General features: G+C 32.6%; 1 protein-coding gene across 2 annotated transcripts in view; it reads left to right on the top strand.

The window, feature by feature from the left end:
• The first annotated feature begins 628 nt into the window (after positions 1–628).
• LOC129221851 (multiple inositol polyphosphate phosphatase 1-like) overlaps positions 629–26,991 on the top strand; it is a 76,871-nt gene continuing 50,508 nt past the window's right edge. Inside the window, exons 1-2 of one of the 2 annotated variants that reach the window (XM_054856199.1) lie at positions 979–1,000; positions 13,353–13,456. In XM_054856199.1, the coding sequence (XP_054712174.1) occupies positions 13,406–13,456 (51 nt within the window). In that variant the 5' untranslated portion in view covers positions 979–1,000; positions 13,353–13,405. Of the gene's footprint in view, positions 1,001–13,352; positions 13,457–26,991 lie in introns of both variants that reach the window. The other variant, XM_054856200.1, reaches the window with a different exon arrangement.

Below are 26,991 nucleotides of genomic sequence, written 5' to 3'. Positions count from 1 at the left end.
ATTTTTCTCTGTGCGGTCCCTCCTAATGGGGTTGTTTCCTTCGGTCAAAAGTACTACTCTTAGTCACTGAAATTGATAGAATGAATAATAATAATAAAAATAACATGGACCCAGAAAATACTTTTATTTTCCCAACAGTTATTTTTTAATTAATTTTTTAAAATGTCCGATTTTTGAAACAAGGCGTGGTCTTTATGACGTCACAAATGATGCACTATGGCGCATTTTTCACTGCGTTTCCACGTTATCATAATCAAGCAGCGAATTAAAAATTGCGTCTACGCTTGTTATCAACCATATCGTTGCCAGTACACGTAAGTAAAGATGCGAATTAAATATTTTGTTCTGTGAATGGCAACATTGAATGACATTTCATCATTTGTGATGTCACACGGCAGAAACGTAAACAATGAAAGCGCACCGATTTAGGTAATTTTTAAAAAATATTAAACTTAAGCAAATTATTTAAAAAATGACCGGCTCCTATGTTTTTAAGCATGTTCTTTCAGAAAAAAAAAATTCTTTTAAAATTTTGGAAACGACCCCATTGGCCTGATGGGCCTGGGAAAAATTCGTCTGCTTGATTGTACCAGCATCGGTGACTATCAGCTAAGATAATAAACGAGAACCGACTTTCTTTTTCGATTGCAGTGTTTTTCCGTTTTCAGTTCTCTATAAATTTAATTTTTGGTTGTTTTAGTAATAAAAATTGCATTTCAAGGAGGAGAGCTGTTTTTATCATTTTTCAAAATAGTATCACCTGCGTCAAAATCAAACTTCCATAAAGCGCGAAAGTTTGCCTCATTTGCTGCTAGCCAAACTGAGCCTTCATCTTCCATCAGGTTTCTATCATCTCGTTTACCGCGAAATGGATATTATGTTTACCACACAGTATAATCGTTTTCTTAAAGGTAGTAAACGGTAAACGATTTTCTTCAATTCTTTGAGCTACAGTATTCGTTTTCTCCTCAATGGTTTCCGAAGTGTCCTGATGAAGTCGGTAAAGTTATTTATTGCTCTTTTGTGGTATTCGTTAAAAGTATTGCCCTCGAAGATTTTCCTTTTTTGCAATTATTATTTTTTTCACTTTGAGGAAATTCCCGATGTCATATTCATATTTATCTAGCGTAATTTATGCAGTTGCGTAGCGAGACGTGGGTGACAGATCACGTCTTCGCACCTGCGGGATAGGGTATGTCAACAATAAATAAATAAATAAAATGAATAAATAAATAAAAATAAATAAACAAATAAATAAAATTATATATAAATAGGGTATGTCAAAAAAAAAAAAAAAAAAAATAATGATAAAATTTTTAAATTCTGACTGGCACATTTGGGATATAATGTATTTACACCCAAGAAATTCATTTCTAGTACGATTTTTGAAAAATTAAGGTTTAGCTACTGGGAAACGAGCTTAAAGGTTTGAAAAAAAGGTAAAAAAAGGCCAATTTCCAAAATTTTATGAAAATACAAATGTTTAAAACTCTTTTTCTAAAACCATTCAAATGCTTACTTTTAACACTCCTTTTACATGTCTTCATAATTAACTACATTCCTTTACTGTTTTAAATGCGCAAATAAAACTTATAAAGGGTGTCCCAAAATTAACGCAAGATTTGAATTTGCCACAATTTTTGCTGTAAATTGTTGGCAGCCACGGAAAAAGAACAATTTGACAGCTGGGAGTTTAGGGTTAGTAAAAATGGAGTGTTATGCTATTATACAGCCAGCGAAACAATTCAACCCCTGCATCAGGAATTTCCTGTTCGTGTACTCTCTCGTTTCGGTTATACGAATTGTACCCTTGGTCGTGTGATTTTACATCATTAGACTTCTTCCCATGGGGTTATTTGAAGTCAAACGTCTATGTCAGCAATCCCACAACCACTCGCGCATTACCTAATTGCGATATCGAGCGCCAATAACAGTAAACTGTTTGACCCGCCCAAACTTTCAACATTTTTCAAATATATGTTCGAGAATGAAAACGCATTATAGAATCGAAAACGCTCCATTTGTAATAACCCTAGACCCTCAGCTGCCAAATTGATCTTTTTTCAAGTTTGCCCACAATTTATTGCAAAAATGGCGGCAAATTCAAATCTTGCGTTAATTTTGGGACACCCTTTATTTTCGTAAAGTTAACCAAAAATCGATTTTGTTAATCATTTTTTTTTGCATTGCAATATTTCTTCTTTTATGGTCCAGTAACATTTTTTTTCACAATAGATGTGCACTATGCATCTCTTTGTTGGAAATGCAAATATATTTTATTGCATTAACAACCGAGAACCCACCCACAGGGAAGTGGATGCACTTCATGCTTCGCTCTGCCCTTCCCATCCACACAAACAAGAAGGACAGTCATGACAGAAGACTTACATTTAGGACTAACTCCAAATTTTGCCGAATCGTCAGACAAAATTTGCCGAATAATAATAATTTTGCCGAATAAAACTCCAATTTTCCGAAAAATGATAATTTTTCCGAATTGTCAGGCAATAAATTCCGAACGATGATAATTTTGCTAAATGGGGTTGTTTCCTTCAGCCAAAACTAGTACTTTTGGTCACTGAAATTGATGGAATAAGCAAAAAAAAAAAAAAATAATAATAATAATAATAACATGGACCCAGAAAGTATTTATTTTCCCAACAGTTATTTTTTAATTAATTTTTTAAAATGTCCGATTTTGCAAACAAGGCGTGGTCTTGATGACGTCACAAATGATGCTTTTTGGTGCATTTTGTACCGCGTTTCTACGTTATGGTAATCAAGAAGCGAATTAAAATTGCGCTGTTTTGCGCTTTTTAAAAATATTAAAATTAAACAAATTATTTAAAAAATGGTTAGATCCTATGTTTTAAAGCATGTTCTTTCAAAAAAAAAAAAAAACTTTTAAAATTTCGGAAACGACCCCATTGTCAGACAAAATTCGTCGAAGAGAGAAATTTTTGGGAAGTCACAGTGACCTCCTTTGACCTCCCATTTAGGCGCTTCAGGTTGCAATCTGCAATCCCCCCCCTTCCAAGAATTTTTGTGGAAATAAAAACATTGCATCGAGTTATTTTTAATGCTATTACAGGCAGTTGTATTACGTTTTCATCTTCAGTGAGGTTAATCTATATACAATATGGCGCGAAGGGATGCAAATAGCGCTAAATTTCAAAACACAAGTCTCATGAAAATGAGTTTTCGGTATTTTTTTAATGAGAGGTACTTGACGGAAACTGTCAAATATTGTTATATTGTGTGTTTTTTAAGCACTTTTATTACACTTGGCCTGTTTGTCACGGAGTAATCTGAGACCTGGTTTTGCTTATATTTCAGCAACTAGATCACTTAGAGATTTCAGGATTTCATTAAATGATTTGCTTAGTCTTAAGGTACAACTTAAAGTAGAAAAAAAAAAAAAAAATTCAGAAATAAAATTGTTATTTCGGATAGGATGAAAAACAGCAAATTTCATTTAATTTCCCTATTAAATGTTTAAATATAAAACCCATTGTTACAAATTATGTTGCCTTGCAACAGTAATTTTAAAAGCAATCATAATGAAAATTTTGAATCAAGACTTCTCTGAAGCAAGCATGACATTAGCAAGCATTAATCCTAGAGAGAAACAAGGATTAAATTTTAGTGCCAACTGCTTAAAGTTTTAGACACGTAGGGTAACGACCCCAGTAATTGGCACTTTAAGAGTGTCCTTTCAACTTACCTGTTTTCTTTACTTCGATAACAAATATTTGCTTGCAAGTATTTTTTTTATCAAAGAATGCACATCCATGCATCTATTTAGTTAACTAAAAGAAAAATTTTTTGAATACATATTTTTATAAAAATATATGCATAAAAAGTTACCAAAATCACCAGTAATTGATACCTGATACCCCAGTGTATAACACCTTATGATCCAGTGATTGGTACATATTAATAGAACTGGAAATTAACTTTATTTTTTAATTTTAGATTACATTAAATTTTTATCATCATTAGAAACATAATTAATGTTAATTTAAAGAAGGTAATTTCACATAAATTAATGGTAAATCACACATCTTGAAGCTGAAAAAGTATTTTAGAGAAATAAAAATAAAATTGGAGTATTACATGGAAAAAAAAAAATATCGAGATTATTGCTGTTCCATCAGTTGATATGCAGTTTTAATTTCACGAACTACAGCTGTTTCCACAGAGAAAAGAACATCACCTGATGATTCTAAGGGACCATAAAAAGTAAACGATTCTCTACAATCGTAAGGTTACTGTGATGCCCACACATTTTTTTTTTAATTATTGTTTCTCTTTAAAATTTAACAGTAGAATCTGTAAAATTCAAATCAATCGTACAACCTCTAACAGTGTTGCTAGAAAAGTATCAGAAATTAAGCAGAACACATAAGTGACTATTATTGGCACATGTGCCAATTGCTAGGAACCAGCAAAACTGAAGCACCACTAAATGGCATCCGTTATTACTTCAAAAATCCAAAAAGAAAAAAAAAAAGACAAAAATATAATTCTTCCCACTTAAAGTAACACCTTTCAACTAAACAAAACTTTTGACAACCAAAAATTAAAATATATTTTAAGTCAGATTTTAATGGGTTGATGTGCATGCTTCCCTTAAGCCAGAGAAGAAGCTTTTGCAACAAAAATGGCTGATTTGACACAAGCTAAAATTGTTTCCTTTTCCTATGCACTGATACCGTTTAGGAACGTGAGTTGAAGTTATAATCTTTGAGGTAAATGTATATTCAGTTGGTATATAGCCTTCTACTTTTAAAAGATTGAATATGAATCTTATTTTAGGACATTTTTGTTGGAAGTGTCAATCACTAGGGAACTTTCTGGGGGTGTTACCCTATATAAAACTATATAGGCTTTTTTTTCTTTTAGTATCGAGCATTTATATGAAAAAAAAGGTGAAGTTTCGTGATGGTAAAATTATTCTATTTATGAAATACATTTACACTAAAAAGAATAAAATAACAGATTTAAAAAAAAAAATACTAAGCACTTTTCATAATGCACTCAAAAGGACAAAATAACTTTTATGAGTCAGAAAGGACAATTTAAGTTTTCCTGTAGTTTTCGAAAATTCCAAGAAAATGACACCACAAACGAGGAAAAGTGCGGTTCTGGTCATTTCAAACCAAACTTTCCCAATAAGAAAAATATGCATGTTTCAACACTCAAAGTTATGATTGAAAGCTAGATAATGATAAGAAATTCTCTTCATGACCTGAGCCGCACTTTTCTAAGATTGTGGTGTCATTTTCTTGGAAATTTTGAAAACTACAGGAAAACTTAAATTGTCCTTTCTGGCCCATAAAAGTTATTTTGTCCTTTTGAGTGCATTATGAAAAGTGCTTAGTATATTTTTAAAAAATCTGTTATTTCTAAAATCATCAATGAGTAAAAACGAAACAATTTTAAAATCGTGAAAATGAAAGCGAAGTAACAGAATTAAAAAAAAAAAAATACTAAGCACTTTTCATAATGCACTCAAAAGGACAAAATAACTTTTCTGAGTCAGAAAGGACAATTTAAGTATTCCTGTAGTATTCAATTATTCCGAGAAAAATACTTCACAAACGAAAAAAGGTACGGCTCAAGTCATGTAGAGATTGTTTTATCATTATCTAGCTTTCAATCATAAATTTGAATGCTGAAACATGCATTTTTTTCTTAATGGGAAAGTTTAGTTTGAAATGACTTGAGCACACTTTTCTTCGTTTGTGAAGTCTTTTTCTTGAAATAATTGAAAACTACAGGAATACGTAAATTGTCCTTTCTGACCCAGAAAAGTTATTTTGCCCCTTTTGAGTGCATTATGAAAAGTGCTTAGTATTTTTTAAAAATTCTGTTAGTTTAATGTTTTTCGTTTTCAAACAAAATTTTAGTTTAGAATTTTATTTTTTAGCTTTAAGTTGTACCTTAAGATTAAACAAATCATTTAATGAAATTCTAAAGTCTGTAAGTGGTCTAGTTACTGAGATATAAGCAAAAGATGGTTCACAACATATAAGTAATTTGGGATAAAGATCCTAATACGCCTCTTTACTTAGCTTCGTTATTGATTATTTGCATACAAGTTAGATGCATAGATGAGGATAAAAACCCTAAGAAAGCAACTACAGTGAATAAATTTCATTCTTGCTTCAGAGAAGCCTTGATTCAAAATTTTCATTATTTCATTCATCTATTAACATTACATTTGCAAAGCAACAAAATTTGTAACAATGGGTTTTATATTTAAATATTTAATGGGGGGAATCACATGAAATTTGCTTGGAAATCATAACCGAAATAATAACTTTATTTCAGAATTTTTATTTTTCAGCGTTAAGTTGTACTTTACGATTAAGCAAATCATTTAGTGAAATCCCGAAGTCTCTAAGTGATCTAGTTGCTGAAATATAAGCAAAAGCAAGCCTCAGATTACTTCGTGACAATCAGGCCAAGTATAATAAAAGTGCTTAAAAATGTGGGCGAGTTCAGCAACCACTCAAATATTTTAGGGTACTCGAACGCCGTAGCATCCGCAGCTTTAATGCCATAAACTGAAGGTGTTTTAAACCTCAAGCTAGAAAAAAAGAAGGAAGAATTAAAGCATTATTAACAAGAAATTCCGTCCAAAACTCAACGAGTCTATTTTTCCGTACACCAACATCGACTTTCTAGTGTCTAATCAATATTCTCTAAATTTGCTGAGACTGCAAATTATGTCAAACATGCATTTTTAGCATTTTAAGCCGATTTCTAGAAACAAAATATGTCTCGTTCATCCGAAGAAATAGATATGTAAAAAATAAATAAACGACAAAAAAGTAGTAAAGCTTTTAAAACAAAGCCAGTAATATATTTTTTTTTCATAAAAATGGAATATTTAATCACTTTCAAAAAGAAAAAAAAAAAATAAGGAATTAAAAATATAAGAGCACTAAAAAAATACATTATATCAAAAAAAAAAAAAAAAAAAAGTTTGGTTTTCCCCCGTCGCTAAAAAATAATTTAAAAAATGAATAAAAAACAATAAAATGTTTACGTCGAAAAATAATTTTTATCATAATAAATAAATAAATAAATAAATAAATAAATAATATGAATTTTGACATCTTGAATTCAAATTATGTCTTTCGCAATCACGAGTGTGCGTATGCAGGCGTGTGTGTCTGTGTGTGGGGGTATGTGTGTTTGTGTGTAGGGGGTATGTGTATGTGGCATGCTTGTTTGTGTTTGTGTGCTGGCATAAGTGTGTGGGTAGTTGTGTGTATGAATATATGTGCGTGGGGGGGCGGGGTATGTGTATGTGTGTGTAAGCATATGTGTTTGTGTCTGTGTGCAGGCATGAATGTGTGGGTAGTTGTGTGTATGCGTGTGTGTATGTTTTTGTGTATGTGTAGGTATCTTTGTATGCGTGTGTGTATGTGTTTGTGTGTGTGTATGTGTGCATGGGTTTTGGTGCGTGTGTTTGTGTAGTTGTGTATGTACGCGCGTGTGTGTAGGACATGGATGCAACCTGGAGACGGCTTTCGCTATAGGAGCAGCATCGTGAGGACCCGGTCGACGGTGATGGTGCAGAGGGTGGCGGTGGGAAAATAAAATGATAGCACGCCAAAAACAGTCAAATGAAAGCAATAAGCAATCGTGATTGCTCAATAAATAAATAAATAAATAAATAATAAATGTCTGCGCAGCTTTTTATGTTAACTCCGAATTTCCCTTCATTAGCCGCTGCCGAAAACAAAAAACATAAATTAAAACTTTTGCGTGAAAATAAAGAAAAATCATATCAAAAATAATTATTTCACAGTAAAAACCTGGGCTGCGGAGTCGAAGTCGGTCTGATTTTGGGGTAAAGGAGTCAAGTCGGGAGCCGAAGGTTTTAGATTCAAAGGCTCGGAGTCGGAGTCGGTCACTTCCTCTCAAAGTCCGCAACTCTGCCAATGTTTGCGGAGTCGGAGTCGGAATTCTTTTGGGATAAAGAAGTCGGAGTCGAAGGCTTAACATTCCAAGAGTCGAAGTAATTCCAAGAGCCATTCGACAAAAGCGTCGGATGTCTTTTCATGTGTAAGTTCATTTCTTTTGCATTGAACAAGAAGTTCCGTCGAGCGAAAAGGAGTCAACTTTCCCGTACACCACTGTCGACTTTCTAGTATCTGATCAATATTCTCAAAACTAGCTAAAATCGCTAATTATTTCAAACAAATTTTTTTAATATCTTAAGTAGTGATGTGCCAGATCGTTAAAAAAGTAGATCCGCTGATACGGATCCGGATCCGGATCATTAGAGGGCAAGATCCGCGGATACGGATACGGATACGGATCTCAATTTTTTTTTTTTTAAACCCAATTCAACTATCCAAGTGTAAAATTTATTACGAAAGGTATTCCCGTCAGAATAATGGCAGTTTCTTCAAAAAATGTCAACTGCAGCAAACATATAATCAAGACTATGATTTACTCTTTAAAGAAATCTCCGTTAAAATTGAGGGAGAGTTGGAGGGAATGGGTCAGCGCTGCATTAATGCTTAGATGGAATGTGAAAAATTATTTCTAGCTTACTCGGTAGATGTAGGATACAGGAGCAAGAGTGTAAAGCTGCTACTGGATATAATAGAAATAATTTTTCCCATTTTATTTCAGCATAAATGCAGCGCTGACCCATTCCACCGAACTTCTACGACCGACGAAATACAGAGCCGGGAACACTTTACAAACAGAAAATAGTGAATTTAGTCCCACTTTTTTTAAAGGATGCCGAGAAAAACAAAAATGAAGAATAACAGAAACCCCAAATCATCAACAAAAACTAATATTAAATTGAAAATTAAAAAAACAAAACATTTCCCATAGAGCCGACTTCATATTAAGATAAATTTCGCGGGTCAGAACACACATTAGTTAACAAAAATGATCTGAGAGCAAGTAAAAATTTTAAATCATTGAACTTTTTCTCCTTATCTTCCGATTATGAAATCGCTACCAATCACCCGTATAAAGGCTTAGAATTGAATTTAAAATTTACTTAACAAGATTATAGCTCCCACTGCATATAAGTTCGAAGTTTCAAATAAATATCAAACGCAGAAAACTTCGTTCTTTTAATTAGGGCCAACGTTTTTAACGTACGGGTAAATTTTTACTACCATAATTGTGAAAAACGTTAAATCGATTTTTAATTAATATCTCCGGTAATGAAAGTTCTACAAAAACGAGGCCAAGCTAAGAACACTTTCGATTAAGTCACTTATTGAACGAAAAATGAACTATAAAAATCGGTTCATATGTTTAGGAGCTACGATGCCACAAAAAGACACACTGATACACACTTTTAAAACTTATTTCCCCTTCCTTTTTGCTACAGGGGGGGGGGGGTACAAATTGGCTTCTGAAATGATACCTTATAATTTAAGTAGGGAATAAAACCTAATTTAAACGGAATTTAAGAGTCTTTTATTCAAATATTTAAAACATTTGAGAATAGAAATGATCCGTTTAAGATCCGTCAAAAAAGTAACGGATACGGATACGGATACAGATCTTTATTTTCCTTCGGATATCCGCGGATACGGATACGGATATCCGGAACATCACTAATCTTAAGCTAATTTCTAGACTAAAATTAATAAGCTCAATCAAAAAAAAAAAAAAAAATCATTTGCTTTTTTCCTGTTGCCAAAAAATAATTTAAAAATAAATTAATGTACTTTCAAAAATAAATAAAAACAATAAAATGTCAACTTAAAGAAATAACTTTCATTGTCGAAAAAAAAATCGTCCGCGCATGTCTTTGGGTAGAAACATAAAAGACTCCGAATTTCTCCGCCAAAAACTTACATAAATTAAAACTTTAGAGTGAAAATGAAAACAACTCATATTAACAATAATTATTTCACAGTAAAAACCATGACTGTGGGATCGGAGTCGGAGTCAATCTCATTTTGGGACAAAAGAGTCAGATTCGGGAGCCGAAGGTTTTAATTCATAGACTCGGATTTGGAATTGGTCATTTTCTCTTAAAGTCCACAACTCTACCAATGTTTGCGGACTCGGAGTAGGACTTATTTCGGGCACATGAGTCGGATTCGGAGTCGGAGTCTGGAGTTGGTCGTCAAGAGCTGTTTCCAACAAAATTTATTTGAAGTAAATCCGCCTTTAAGTTCGGAATCTATATTGACTTTCAGTTTCTTCGTAGGCGTGTCATTCCAAAAATAAAGGTCTCTTTCAAGAATTGAGAAAATGAAAAAGATTTTTTTTAAAATTAAATCAAAATATTGTTTGAGTGGTTTGTAAATATATACATGAATATAGTTTGTATATTGGCCGCATACTTTAGAAAAAAAATCAGTTATAAAACTTAGAAATGTAACCATATGTAAACTAAAAATTGTCTCCTGTGTTACCATATTAAATAATTATTTTCATATTTTCATTTAGAAGTAAAAACCTATCTCTATGGTGCTAAGACTTTGATATAAGATGCATTTTTACTCTGTCTTGTAATTTTTTGTTCGTGAAATATTTTTCCTCTTTGAATAGGATTTTTATGTCCCCTGTGTTACCTTTATTGTATTTTCCCAATGTAAAAATGTATGCAGCTTAGTAGAAAGTGTATCAATACAGTAAAATTGTACTAATATTTATCTTGACAAATTAGTTGTTGCATATGTTTCAATTTGATTTTCAATTTTTTTCCCCCTTTTGTCCATATTAAAAAAACTTGTTGGTAACACAGGAGACATACGGTAATGCAGGAGACATCAAAGTAACAAAGTGGACATAATGAATGCAACTCTTTAAAAAAAAAATTAAAAAAAAAAGAGGTTTTATCCAAACTAACAATTTATTTTTCATATACATTAATGAGCGCACATCAAATTTATAATATATCCTATTTCCTTTCATTTTCAAAGTTGGATTTTTTAGAATTTCGTAAGACATCAAACTTGATGTACCATATCTCTTAAAAAGAAATCTTAAAACACTTTCATTTATTACTAAATGCTTCCTTTTCTGAATTCTAGATTTTAAACCTATAGCTTTGAATCCGATTTCTCTCATAAATTCTGTACTTCTTAATCCCTTTACCTGTCAGAATCTTTTTTAAGACTGATTTCTTCTTTCTTGCAAATTTTTCTAATGTGTTGATATTGAATATGATATGAAGTTGTATTTTAAGAGTTGTCTTGAAACTTTTTGAGTTATAGGTGTTTTTTTCCCCAGGGAAATTTGCTCTCATATATTGTGTCTGGTTTTTGAACGAGGAGTCATATTAATGTCTTTATTTTTATCTGCTATGCTCTTTCTATATATACTTGTTTTCTTAATTTTTCTATTTTTTGTGTTAATCTTTTATTCTCTATGTTAAGATACAAATTATCGTTTTAAAGCTTCGTTCTGCTTCGTTTAATTTTCTTCCTTCCACTGCAGCTGCGCGAATTTATGCCTTCACCTGGTGAAAATAGTAAGGCAGATTCAAGCCCCCCCAACCCTCGCGTTGTTTTGCCTTAGTTTTTTCTATTTAGTTGAATTTTTCTAGCAGGCATATCAGAATGTAACTATTCTGTTGCATGATGTCTGTCACATGCTTTTTGTTTCGACTCCTTTTCCTTGCTTTTTTTTTAAATTTCCTTCGTTCTCTATAATGGCCATTATCTGCAACAAAAAGGGGCAAATTTACTAAAATTTAGTAAAAATCTCATTATTGTAGGTTAAGAAGGTCTTTAAAAGGTTACATTAAGGTAAAAACGTGCTTCTTATTTTAAAAACTACACCCTTCTTGCAATTTAAACAAAAAAGACTAGTGCTCTTTTCCATTAAAAATATTTTCCAAGTACCAAAAACTGAACTCATTTAATGATAATTTAAATAAAACGGATTAAAAATTCTTATACTAAAAATCTAAATAAAGTCTTAAGAGAAGAAAAATGTGCTTTTTAGTCCTCCTTTGTTTTGATTATCAATCTCTGACAAAATTTGGATGTAACCAAAGAAAAATTTGCAAGTTCTTAATTTAATTTTATTAAACATACATATTTTACATATAATTTAAAATAAATACTGCATGTTCTTTCAACGTAATTTTTTTTTCTTTCAAAATTTAACTACAGCTTAGAAACAACTTAGTCCCCTATGAAACTTTGTTGTCTCCTGTGTAAAGAAGATCATGGTAACACTGGGGACATAATTGTACGCCGAAACTCCCGTCTGCAGTAATATGCAACTTGTGTTATTTTACGTTGTTATTTCTTATTTCACAACATATTAGTTTGTGTTTGACTCCTCTCCGTTTCGACGTTTGTTTTACCAAAACAATATTTTCAAGAAACGACTGTTTTCAGATAATGAAATAATTAAAATTTTTCCTTCGGTTTCAATGCTAAAACAATCTTATATAACTATAAAGTCGCCCGTCAAGGTATGACGGGTGAAAATTGCTTCTACTCTTGCTACTATATTTGAACGAAGCAATTGCCTGTTTGGTGATATTTTGATAGTTGAAATTTTAATCCTCTCCAGTGAATTAACCCTAAACTTCAGTAGATAGCGTTCATAGTTGACCGCTTTTTCGTTTCTACATTGCCCTGAAATGACACAGTCTTACCAGTAAAATAGTTAAGTTGCCAGATCGAGTTCAGCCTTGCCACAATAAAGCCTTTCCCGGCTTCTTAAACCAAGGCTTCACTTGATACGCGTCTTATCAGGCTCAGTCATTACTCAAAAGTTCAAAGGCGCCGACTTGCCCGTAAGAGAGCGCTGTAGTATAACCGGGGAAAATCATTTGTTCCCATTAGTTAACGTATTATTTCTGCTGTAAAATCTGATGCTTTTTCAATCTTTAACGTAAAATTTCATTGATATGGCTAACCAATGTGTAGTACAGGGTGAATTGATGTCGGAACGGCGTATCAGGTCTGTTTTTCAGGGGAGGGGGATCCCTTTTCAGGTAAAGCTGGTCCCAACTCAGGATTCAACTATTTCTCATTGGCGTTCACTTCTGGTAAAATGCATCCCTGAAGCATAGGGGATTCCAAAGCATTGTGGGCCTTGGACCTCACTTTTAGTAAGTCGGGCCTAGGGATTACGTATAAATTTTTTGAGACATTTAATGTTAGTTGATATTGAGAGGGAGTCAAACATTACTCTTCCTCTAAATTAAAAAAAAAAATGTCTAAGAAGGAAACCTTGCTGTTTATGAATTATATAGTAATTTGCTGCATATTTAAAAGATGTATTTAATGGCGCAATCGACAAGATTTCGACAATAATTGTTTTATTCTCACAATATCGGTAAAAGTGCAATACATATTTTCTCTTTTGATATTATTTCGTTATAGGTACGTCGCTTGGCTAGGTGAGTTTTCTCTTCACCTTGACGGAAACTGAAAAAATGCACTTACAGCTTCGTTGGCGAAAATTGAAAAATAAAGCTTACATTGTCGTATGTTTGCTTTTTGTTCTAATTTTACAAAATTTACGTACTTTTAATTTGTATTTATGTCTCAGTTAATTTATTCAGCTGTTTATGTCACATAATAATGGAGAATTGAAATCGATTTAGCGAAATATTTCAACGAGATTTCTCGCATTATTTTAATAGCTCGTTTTTTATTCGGCGAATTATTTTACTTTGTTTTGATTAAAAATCCATGATAAAGACAAAATAACATACTGTTTCGACAAATAAATACGTTAGATCATCGAAAGCATTTAAAGTTTCATTACATATAGTTTTATTACCTATATATTTATTAAAAGTTTCAATAATACTCCCAGTAAATGAAACCACCCACGAAACGACATTAAAAGTTGCAGTAAAATATTTAAAAAATTCGCTGAACAAACTATATTTGACAATAATAAAAGCTTCATTTTGATTTTATTGAACCAAAAAACCAATCATGGGGGCAACAAATAAAATGAAAAATAATCGCCAAAATTTGAAATGCTTCGTGACGCATATATGTAATTCTTTGGCGTCACAAAATTTGACAGCATTATATTTCTTGCCATTTAATATTCACATTAAAATCATAAGGGAATGATCTCCTCGCGGAACATGTGAAATTGGCGAAAACTTTTTCTATTGCTAAAATTGCTGCTGCCAATGTTTGTTCTTCTGATACTGTGATGAAACTTTTATTGTTTTTTCATTAATTGATACATTTATTTGGCGAATATTTTACATTTTAATTGTCTTTGGCTGGATTACAGTAATGTGGTTACTTCCTAATACTTTTAGCTTTGATTTGGCGGATTACTAAATAGCTTAATTTAATTTTCCAATATATTTTTTTTCATTTTAATGTCACTTTTTATGCTACTTAATGTTTTTTTTTAAATTTGATCTTTAGCAAATAATTTAAAAGTTTGTGGATCTTTACGTGCTTTTTTTAACACGCTTTTATTAGCTTCACCTGTATGTATATATGTATGTATGTATCTCGTAACGGAATCTTGCAGCTCAAATTTCGCCCACTTCCTGCGATCGGATTCTTTTGAAATTTGGCAAAGCGACCTCAAACCCGATGACAATGCAATATTCTATAATCAAATTAATTAATTAAGTCTTTTAATCGTTAGTTTCCTCCAATTTTAATCAATATTTTGGCATAAATCCAACAATGTGAAAAAGGAAAAATTTAAAAAAATACATTAAAAAAAGCTCGCAAAAATTATTTAAAAATATCTACAAAAACCTTTAATTTTTCTGCATCAGACAAAATTTGTTCCAATGTTCCAAGGTAATTAAAACATGGAAATATAATTGTTTTTAACTAACTTCATGCCAAAATTTAGGTGAGCCTTCAGTTGGAAATTCATTGCTGATGAGACCATTGTTGAACAAAACTTTTATTCAAAAGCATCTCAAATTTTCAAAGTAATGTAGATATGATTTCCGCACACATACATCGATGACTGAGATGGATTAGCTGGATTAGACAGTTACTCCACAGTCAATTTATCAGCGAAGTTGAATGTTTTTAGAGCTCGGCTGTTACACTTTAAGGGGTATATTTGCTCTTTTTGGAGTTCGAGAGACCTAGTTTCTAATGCAACCCGAGACCTTTAGTCGCTTTTTTTTTGGACAAATTTCATGAATATAACAAATTTTGAACAATGTTGAAATGAATATTTTTTCGTAAAACAAGTTAAACTAAAAAGAAGAAAATAAAATAATAGTTTAAAAAACTAAAAAAACACGCTTCCGTAGCAAAATGAACTAAAAAGTGAAAAATAATCTTTGGATGACAGTAGTTGACCAATCACTTAATTTTGAATGATGTGATACAAAAAAGCGTGGGGGGCTTCTTATTAGTTTTCTTGAATTTCTTCCGTTTGTTGTCCATGCAAAAATGTAAATAAACAGCACCCCACGGTTTTTTTGTATTACATTAAAATTAAGTGATTGGTCAACTACTATCATTCAAAGATTATTTTTCACTTTTTAGTTCATTCTGCTACGGAAGCTTGTTTTTTTTAATTTATTAAACTATTATTTGTGTCACAATTTATTTATGTGGCGAAATTTCTCCCCTTTAAATTTCCTCACAATGCGTAAACATTTGAATACCGTTTACCTTTTGAACATGTTTGTTTTTATTTTTTTAACTGTTATTATCAATTTTATTTATTTATTTTTTCAACAAGCAAAAGTTTTGTTCTCAAAAAAAAAAAAAAAAAAAAGAATTATTATTATTATTTTTTTAAAGGCTGGAATGTTGGTTTATAAAAATCTTTAAATAAAAAGCTGCCAGCTGTTCTTTTTTTGAAATTTTTATTGCCATGTTTTTCCTGGTGAATTCATTATTATTTCGATGTACTTTTAAATGATTGAAATTTCTTGTTCCTTAACATACAACGTACTCCTTAATGATACAAATTGTAATGTATAATGATTGATACTAACGATCAGTTTCATAGCGAAATTTTTATTTGATATGTTTTCTACATAATTTTCTTTGACATAATTGTATCTCTATGCATATTTTGTACATTTTATTAGTTCTTATTGTGAAAAAATAAAGATATCAAATTGAGCTATTCATCATTTTTAGAATATGTCTTAAAAAATAACTAATTTTGAATTAAAATTTAAAGTAAGAAAAAAAATTACTAAAAGCTGTTTCCATAAATATATTTATCAACTAACAAAAATATCCGCGTTGCCTGGGTCAGTAATATTTATGAGAAACAATCGCTACTTTCATTTGTTTTCTATTTTAACTGATAAATATATTTATCAGTTGTGCTTAAAGAAGCATATGTGTGTAATTAATTTTTGCATAATGAAAGTAAAAAAATATTTTTTCTTCATACAAATTATGAAGCATAGTTCATATGTTTAATAGACAGTACAGTTTCGTCCATAAGATGCAATGTTTAATTTTATAATATTAAGCATAATTTTCTTCAGAACCAAATTTCTTTTCCCCTTTCCAAAAAAAAAAAAAAAAAAACCCAGCATTTTCGAAACATTTTATTCAAACAGAAAACTTCTGTTTAAGCTCGTTTGAAATTGTTATTTAATGTATAAATTTCAATAAATGCTAACTCCTATTCATATTTATTGAAGATTTGCAGTTACATTACTCAAATAATTTTGAAAATGCTTCATTGAGAAAAGTTGGAAGAATTTAGCACAAATTTTTTTCATACTCGGAATTTACATTGATTCAACTAGATAAACATCTTCCTCAGCTTATATTCATGTGATTTTGTTTCAAAACTTAATTTTTCTTGAATACAAAGTTTCATATTTTTTCACTTTTTGCCTAAAATATCTTTTCAAACACTTTTCTCCAGGAAGAAAAAATCCGCTTTTAAATTAACTCAAATACTTTTGAACTCAGTTTTGAATACCTATCTTAATATATAAAAATCTTCTGTGCGGACGTTTTGTCACCATAAGGCTTTTAAATGGCTGGACCGATTTTGATTAAAGTTTTTGTGTGTAATTAAGTTGTGGCAAGCATGGTTTCGAAGCGCGATGGATCGAATCGGAAACGTTTTTGTTAATTAATTAATTAATTAAAACATTGGATGTTTATATCTGCCAAATGATTAATATTTATTTTAACCTATTGTTGAGCAAGAATAGAAATAAATATTTAAGCCGTTGCCAAAGGACAATCAGAAAGCCAGCTCTGCTTTTTGTAATGAAATTTCTAACTGTGAGAAGTCATTTGAGAATAGATAAAACGTAGAGAGAGAGAATGAAGCCTTCATTTCTTGAAAGCAACGATTTTAGGTCCCGTGATATATTTTAAAGTAAAGTACTGGAAGGTTCACGCAAAACGTGTGTTCTATCGTTGTAGTTGAACCATGTGACCGGATCGGTGCTTTAGGTTTTCCTAACCAAATGATCAGAAAGTACCGTCAACATTTGTTTCTCGGCTCAAAACCATCTGGGTTTTAGGACCAATGTCAAGAGTACTTTAAGGATTATCAAACTAATCAGTATATTATTAAAAGAAAAGATGATGGAATTTAAAGACAAAACAAATTTTATTTTCGTCCAGATAAATTACAACAGGGTAGTTCTGTACACAAAAGATCAGTGCAGTGGAAGATCTTTATCTTTGGTGGAAAGAACAAATTAGGCAATATATGAAGTTTTAAAAGTTTTCGTTCAAAAGATCGGGCCACTAATCGGTCGGAGTTGACTTCGCTCACTGATCGGCTGGATTACAGTAACGTAGTGGCTTGGCGACTTTGGCTATAAACAATAGAGTTGAGAGATCATTTGTTTACATTTTAAAGCTACTGTTAATGTAATTTATTGTATTTTTTTGTTTATTTGGCGAAATATTTCAAACTGCAAAGAATTGTTTTTCGTTTTTAAAGAGTTTTTGTTAGCGTGTTCGTAATAAACTACTACGGAAAGATTGCTGCCATTGCCTCGATATGTTGGACTTTTTTATTAACAGATAGAACAACACAAGAAAGATTTACAGCATATAGAGAAGAAATAACACCCAAGGCACCGGCGGGGATCGAACCCGAAACCTCCGGCATATGAAGCGAAGCTTTTTACCATAGAGCTAAGGAGGCCCCTAAAGAGTTTTTAGTCATTTTAATTGAAGAATGTTTATTTTACATCGGGAGGGGGAGATGGAATAGTGATTTTCGCTTATTCAGAGCAGTTTTTACTTTTATCATTTTTTTTTTTTTAAACGGTATCTTTTCGATTGTTTTATTCTTTTCCGTATGAGGGATGTTGCAGCGGGATTTCGTGTTTGTTCTAGATGGGTAGTTAGATTTTTACACTTAATATCTGAGGACGCTTTTCATCCTTTGAGTATGGCTGAAGGAACAAACCATCAAGCGTGGGAGAAAAAATAGTTAATAAAACAACTGCTCAATGGGCATTAGATAAATCAAGTTGAAAAACATACGCATTCTGACATTATAGCAGCTTAAAACATTTTTTATTACTTATTTGTTTCAACAGAACGGTTCAAACACTTGATAGTTTATTGAAATTTTTTAACTTTTCAATTTAAAAAGTTTGAACAAAACAACGTCTGTCGGGTCCTCTAGTTCTCTTTAAAAATGAGCTTATCCGGTGTTTATATAGTTAAAAGTTGCCAAAAAATCCAACAGATGTCCCTGGAGTCTGACCGGGTTTTTTGTTTGATTAATTGATTTCATACTACAACTTTTATTGAAATGACTGAGCCTGATAAGACGCGCATCGAGTGAAGCCTTGGTTAAACATTACCAAAACATATTATCAAATTATCATGCTGTGGCGCGAGTTTCATTGTTGAAACACACGGGTTACTCGATCTTCGGCTATTATTTATGTGAGGATTAAAAACTGAGCGTATGTATCTATGTTTCTATGTGTGTATTATTTACATATAGAAATATACAAATATACAAATGTGACGACCAACAACAGGCTCTTGGCCCAGTTAGGCTGGTCCTAGTGAATTTATTAGTCCTCAATGAAGATCAATTAATCTTAAAGCCAGTGGCGCCGACTCCATGGGGCTTCAGGGGGCCCGAGCCCCCTCAAAAATATTTTTGAGGGGGCAGAGCCCCCCCAATAAATCAAGAAAATCATAAGTTACATTATGCTTTCTAAACTCATAAATTTATCTTTTATTTTCCTTGTTTGAAGATAGTTTACCTTGTAAAATATATTCAGTAATGAGTTAAAACAAATAATTATTACGGTTGTGTAAGCAGGTTAACTGAAAACGAGTGGTGCGAATGATGATAGTGTTACAGTGCTGCGAGTACTGTAAAAATTTGTCCCAGTGCGCGAACTTATGGGTCAAGTCTGTTGCCGGTGGGCAGCGCTGCGGCGCGCTCACCTAAGTGTTGCTGATCTGGAAAAATATATATGAGAGTTTGATTTGTATATAAAATGGGAGGCGTGATAGTTTTGAATACTTTTGGGAATCGTGTTTAAAAGAAAACCTTCACAAAATGATGATCCTTCCCTTCCTCGGAATCGACGTGTACCAAAGAAGTATGAAAACAATGAAGGCAGCTCACCGCACACTTTCAAAATCCCAAAAGAAAACATTTGACTCGCGCTACTTATGCGAAATAGCTATAACACGATTTTTTCTCCAGTATTCAGACCTAACGCGAATTCCTCACCGCAACACGAAAATTCTCGGAAGGGAATCGTGGTGTGTTCGTATCAGCTTTGCTATTGGTTACTAAAATATTTTTTGGCATGAATGTATCTTTATCCTTTTACCATCGCTGAGAGTAGAAGTTCCCTTTTCATTTTAAATACGAAAGTTAATGAAATATAATGACACCTAAGAGCGCTGTTTCATCTAAAGTTTGTGAAGATAAAAAGAGAAAGTTTCATGACAATTAAAGAAAAGCTAGAGCTTCTTGAAAAGCTGATGGTCAACTAAAAAATGCGTTGAAGGTAGCACGAGAATTAGGTATGAGTGATTCTTTCGTACATACAATTACAAGTCGAGAAAAGGAAATCCGTGAAAATTCACCGAGTAGTGTCTTGCAAAAATTTATGAAAATGGAAACTGCTCATGTATTGTGTACGAATATCATTAATTGATCGACAGTACAGTACAACTAAAGATGCATTTGCTTTTCTTACTATATACTGTGTCTACCGTATACCGGTTTATTTTTTCTTTCTTTCCCATTAATCATTGATTTTGTACATCGTAGCAGTATTTTATGTTGAATAAAACGGTTTTTTTTTTAAATACAAGTAAACATTCAGTTCTTTATGTAAGAGACAGTAATGTACAGTTAGTTAAGAGATGGTTTTTAACAGTTTGAGGGGGTGTTTACAAGTGTCTAAAATAATTGGGTACGTTTATAAAAAATTTTACACATACCCTTTTCCACAACGCGAAAATTCGACCAACGCGAGAGGTCTTGGAATGCATCCCTCGCGTAAGACGGGAGTTGACTGTACTACAAGGCAATATACATTGAGGTTTGTAAAATGGTGCAATTTTGCATTATTGGGCGATTTACATCAACTGGACGCACACAGGTCATTGCAGTTAAACAAGAGTGCTTGCTTTTATTAAACAGAGGTGAAAGAGAAGAGAACATTTGAAAAATCAACTGAGTTTTTCAAAAATGACCTAGACATTGAGAGACTGCGTTTACACTTGAATATGTTAGCCGATGTCACTAATGTAAAAACAACTGGTCTTAAAAAGCATGCGTAAATTAAATTTCCTTTTTACAAAAATACTGTGTGTGTTTGTATTTATTTCTTTCGTTTTTCGAAGCCAAAAAATATGTGTCAGGCTTGTCGAGTTTTCGAGATTCTAATGTTGATTATATAATTTTAAAAAAACTTTAAAACTCACTATTTTTCATCTCAAATTTAGAAAATTTCCTGCGGCATGCCCCCTTTCCCCCGATATTTTTTAAGTCGGCGTCTCTGGCAGTGCCCTTCAATGCAAGTCAAGCGCCCTACCTTTTCGATGCCTAGCTACGGCACTGCATGACTCCCCATAAAATAGAACAAAAAAATGTCTCTTACTAAGACAAGTGACGTGATCTAGTTGAACCAGAAAAATTTGTATACCAATTTTTGGATTGTTTTACTTTGAAAACGCCATGCCACATACTGTTTGTTTTTTAAATTATACACACCAGAAAATATGTAAATTGGCATTTTCAAGGCACAACAATCGACCTTTATTTGGGGGGGGGGGAACCTCCTTGGGATTACATAACCCCCTAAACCCCCGGTGATGACTGGGCCAGCTCCCCCAATGATTTTTGCAAGTCGGCGCCCCTGCTTAAAGCTATCCCCCTGCTCCTTACCACCTCTTCCGGTAAGCTGCTCCAAGTGCCCACAACCCTACTAAAGTAGTAGTTTTTCCTTATTTCCAGGTTAGCCTGAGATTTGAAAAGCTTAAAACAATGATCTCTTCCCTTGTCTTGCTTTCGGTGCAAAAAATTAATCCATTAACATCATTTATTTTGATAAATTTAAACAAATGAATCATGTCCCCTCTGATCCTTCTTTGCTCCAGGTTATACATATTAAACCTATTAAGTCTGGTACATTAACCTAAATCTGAAAGTCCCCTTACTAGTCTAGTTACCCTTCTTTGAATCCTTTCCAAAACACAAATATCTCTCCTCAGGTTCGGACTGGGAATAAAATTCGGTTCGGGCATCCAGAGAAAACCGGCGCCTCTCCAATTAAAAAAACCCCCTCACATTCATTGTTAATTGAATATTTAATTAATATTCAGAAATATAAATTATAAAAATATTTCATAATTAATTTTAAACAGAATTACTAATCAATTAGTTACGAAAAAAAAAACAAACAAACAAATATTGATTGAAAATAATCAGTTAATATTTATTAAAATCAATAAATAGCATTTTATTTAAAAAAAATAGAGCAAATAATAATTTTGTGAAATCATTGGCAGCAGGATGTGTTCGAGGTACACCTGGTACAGTGGAGCAAGCAGAAAGATTTTTTTTTTTTGGGGGGGGGGGAGGGGCGCTTTGAAAATAATCTGATCTGTGAAACTTTTATCTGGAGAGAGGGTGGGAGTCTGGGGTTGTGTTCTTAAGACTACAAATTTTAAATTTGTAGTCTTAAGAACACAATGGGGTTGTTTCCTTCAGTCAAAAGTTCTAATTTTAGTCACTGAAATCGATAGAATGAGCAAAAAAAACAAAAAAAAACATGGACTCGGAAAATACTTTCATTTTGCCAACAGTTATTTTTAAACTAATTTTTTAAAATGTCCGATTTTGAAAACAAGGCGTGGTCTTTATGACGTCACAAATGATTCAATTTGGCGCATCTTTCTTTCGCGTTTCCACGTTATGATAATCAAGAAGCGAATTAAATATCGCGCTCTACGCTTGCTATCAACCATATCGTTGCCAATACACGTGAGTAAAGATGCGAATTAAATATTTTTCTTGGTAAATGGCAACACTGAATGGCATTTCATCATTTGTGATGTCACACGACAGAGACGTAAACAATAAAAGCGCACCGATTTAAGTAATTTTTTAAAAATTTTAAACTTGTACAAATTATTTAATAAGAAGTTCTGTCTAGAACTAAACGAGCTTTACGTTCCCGTATACCAATATCGACTTTCTAGTATCTCATCAGTATTCTCAAAATTAACTAAAATCGTAAATTATTTCAAATATATTTTTTAAATATTTTAAGCTGATTTCGAGAAATAAAGTATGCCTCACTCATCTAAAGAAGTAGATACGTAAAAAATGAATAAAAGAACAAATAAAATAGCAGCACCTTTTAAACAAAGCAGCTAAACACATTTTTTCCATCAAAAAAATAAAAAAAAAAATCTTCAACCGCTTTCAGAAAGGGAAAAAAAAAGAATTCGAATTAAAAGCTCATTAAAATAATTATATCAAAAAAAAAAAAAAAGTCGTTTGTTTTTCCCCTGTTGTCAGAAAATTTTTTAAGAATGAATTAATGTACTTTCCAAAATAAGTAAAAGCAATAAAAGGTCAACTTGAAGAAATAATTTTCATGGTCAAAAAAAAAAAAAAAAAAAAAAAAAAAAAAAAAAAAAAAAAAATCATCTGTGCATATCTTTATGTAGAAACATAAAAGACTCCGAATTTCTCCGCCAAAAACTGAATACATAAATTAAAACTTTAGCTTGAAAATAAAATCAAACAGATTTAAAACAATTATTTCACAGTAAAAACCATGGCTGTGGAGTCAAAGTCGGAGTCCATCTGATTTTGGGACAAAAGAGCAAGCTTCGAGAGCCGAAAGTTTTAAATTCAAAGACTCGGAGTTGAAATCGGTCATTTCCCCCAAAAGTCCGCAAGTCTACCAATATTTGCAGAGACGGAGTAGGACTTATTATTTGATACAGGAGTTGGAGTCAGAGTCGAATATCCAAGAGTCGGAGTCAGCCATTTTTCCTCCGCGCATAAATTTTTGCCAAAGCTACGAAGTCAGATTCAAAGTCGGGAAGTCGGAGTCCGAGTAATTTTCGGGCACAGGAGTCGGAGTCGGAGTCGGAGTCAGGAGCGCCTAAATTATTGGAGTCGGAGTCGGGAGTAGCTCGTCAAGAGCTATTTCCAACAAAGTTTGTTCGAAGTAAATCCGCCTTTAAATTCGGAATCTATATTGACTTTCATTTTCTCCTTAGGCGCTAATGTTAAGAGATTTGAACTGCTCAAAATTGAACGAAAACTTGTTCAAATCAAAAAGATATTTTCGATACATGTTTTTCATCAAAAGCTTTTCCCTACAAAGTTTATTTGGAGCCACTTCGCTTAAAAGTTCAAGATTTATTTTTGATTTGAATTTCCCCGTAGGCGCTGTTAAGTTTTTTTGAGCTGATCAAAATTGAACGAAAAATTGTTCAAATCAAAAAATGAATTATGGGAATGAGATGTCCTCGCCGAGATCTTTGTAAAAAAAAAATTGTTCGAATCGGACTATTCATTCAAAAGTTATTGGGGGGGGGGGGGGCAGACAGACAGACCGACAGACATTTTTCCCCATCTCAATACCCTACTTTCCAATTTTTAATTTTTCAATATTTATCTATTTCATTTATTTTTGACTTTTTTTTTGTTTTTCGGGATATATTTAAGATTGTATTACGCCTTCTTTCATGCTTGTTTCTTCTTTCTCTGACTTTTACTGGGAAAGTACACTAAAAAATGGTCAGATCCTATATTTTTAAGCATGCTTTTTTAGAAAAAAATACTTTTTAAAATTTTGGAAACGACCCCATTTTAGACTTTCTTTGCCGATATTAAGGGAGAAAAAAGTTACAGTGATCTCAGCAGAAATTTCTACAGATTAAAGCCTTAAAAACGCGATTATAGGCCATATTTATTGACGTTAGGGTAAGTGATGGAACTCAAGGACTGACCTGATCGATTTCGTTTTAATAGATCGAAATCAATTCCTCCTCCCCCTGCAAGTTTTCGAAATTGAGGATTAAAAAACTAAATTGTAGACAATCTTAAGATTTTATGGAAAGAAGGTTCTGTTGCTCTGCCCTGGAAATTTTTTCAAAATTTTGGTCCTAAAAACTTAAGCAATGATTTATATTCAGGAGCTATTCCACTTCATTTTTTTGTTCGTATGGTTTGAAAATCTAATTGTGTATGATATTAGAGAAAGGCGGTATAGGTACCCTTGCTCAATATTTTCTGAAATTTAAGTCTTGAAATCACGATGTTAAGATCATATTTTGTAATATTAGTAGGGGCCAGTAATTTTCGAAGATTAAAGCTCCAAAAACGCAATTTTAAGCAATTTTCGATGTCGCTGAGTATTTGGGGGCTTCACCACGAGATTTTGCGAAATCGTAGATCTGGAAGTGAAATTTCAGATGTTCCATTAGTCTCATGTTAGTGAGAAATTGATAATAAAATTATCTGGAATGGTTTTGTTTCTTCTCTTTGTGTTATGTTTCATTTTCGGCACCCTATTAAGTACTAAGTACAAATATCTGTACACCCTGATGGCAGGGGTCCGCCCTAAATATTAGTCTACGAAAGAGGTCCGTTGGCTATAAAATATGGGAAGCCCTGGTGTAGAGTAAATAATGAGAAAAACTCCGTGTTACTAATTTTCATAGCGGTTTATTACTATTTCAAAGTAAAAATATAATGAATGATAATATAGAAAACGATCAGTGATAAATTCGTTCGTATAAAAATAAAATTGAAAAGTAGCTTAATATGTGAAAAATTACTCCCTTTACTTACAATATTATTGATTTTTAGGAAGTAAAGGGGGACAAAAGGCTCAGCACATTAAACAATAAGGAGTGATTTCAACAGCGTATTTTTTTCTTGCCAAGTTATTTAAAATTTCAGCAAAATTCAGGTTTTCCATCGAAATTCGTTTCCTCTAATTTTGCCAAAGATCGTCTGTAAGGCGGTTAAGATATAATAAGTCTATAAAGTTAAGTGTAATACGTCAAAAAAATTCCGTAAGTGGCCCACGAATTTTTCCTCTTCTAACATCATCAAAGATCTTCTAAAACTGCGTTTTCAGAGCTACAATTTCGAGCATTTCCGGGGAAGAGCCTTAGGACACCCTCTCTCTAATATAATAAGACAACAACTACTTTTGTAAAATCCCAATCTTTCCTACTCCTAACATTACCAAAGTTCTTCCAAAATACATTTTTAAGATTGCAAAATAGAAAATTTCCGGATTGAGAAACCCCAGAACTTCCTATTTCTGAGTGAATACTTAGATTTAGTAATGACTAATGACTTCCTCTTAAACCATAAGCTGAATCTTCCTAAAGAACCGCCAATTTCATGCACTCTTTTTTTTTTATATATATGTGGTGCCGACTCTGGTACACCCTGGTACACTTGCACAGCCCTTCATACAATTTAGCTTTCTTGTATGTAAAACTCGCCAAGAGATGACGACGTAGAGTCCGGCGACAAAACGAACAGCGCCAAGGGCGGTAAAACTTTTTGATGAGTGATTAACTTTGAGGAGACGAAAGACGTAAGACGTGGTTTAAGACGAGCAGCAAGACGGCTGCACTTCTGCATTGTAATCATTTTTGTAAATATTAGTTATGTGTAGTTTAGTTATCATTAAATGTTTAGTAGCTAAAACTATGTCATCAATGAGTGCTTCTATAAGTGAATACAAGCATTTTCATAGTTATTACCAGTAGCTCGGCTCCCACAAAAAATTCAGAAGTGGGATTAAGGATCGATATGAGGGAACGCCTACACGAAAATTATTTTGGACTATAATGTTTGCAAGTGTGATTAACCGGAAAACTGATTGATACTAACTGTCTCCGAAAAATTGCAAAAAAAAAAAAAGAGAGAGAACTGAGTCAAATGTGACTGTGCCTTGTGAACTATCTTAAATTCTCTGTTGGATTATCTGATTTCAAGCATCCGGAAAAGGGGTGAGTGAATTTATTTTCTTCAAATATGCAGTTGAAAGAGATTAAAAACATTGACTTTGCGCTCAGAATCTGATTTCAAGCATCCGGAAAAGGGGTGAGTGAATTTATTTTCTTCAAATATGCAGTTGAAAGAGATTAAAAACATTGACTTTGCGCTCAGAAACTTTAAGCGAGAAAAAATAGTGCTTCTCCACCGTTTTATATTTTCTGATAACGGGGATAGTTCCAATAGAAAGCGCTTAAGAAATTTTACGGGATTTGAATACAACTCAGAATCAGATGAATTCAAAAATAAATTAAAAGACATTGAGAAAAATTTTTCTCTTAGCGAAATAATAACTATTGCAAATCTTTTGAACATTCCCTTGGAAGGAAATAAATCTGAGTTAGCAAAAAGCATTCTCTCCTTTCTGACAGATATTGCTTCGCTGTCAGAGCTTGACGAACAACATTCTCACTCAGAAGATGACTCATTCTCGGATCATCAGCAGTCCGGTCAGAACGAGGAAGTTATTAGTAACGATTTATCTGTTGGAATTGAAAACAAAGTAGCACCGCCGCCTGTAATTAATTATTC

Source organism: Uloborus diversus, chromosome 5 (assembly GCF_026930045.1).
Source record: "Uloborus diversus isolate 005 chromosome 5, Udiv.v.3.1, whole genome shotgun sequence".
NCBI classification, from domain to species: domain Eukaryota; kingdom Metazoa; phylum Arthropoda; class Arachnida; order Araneae; family Uloboridae; genus Uloborus; species Uloborus diversus.
The sequence above is the reverse complement of the archived record's forward strand: the minus strand, read 5'-3'. Positions and strand labels throughout refer to the sequence as shown.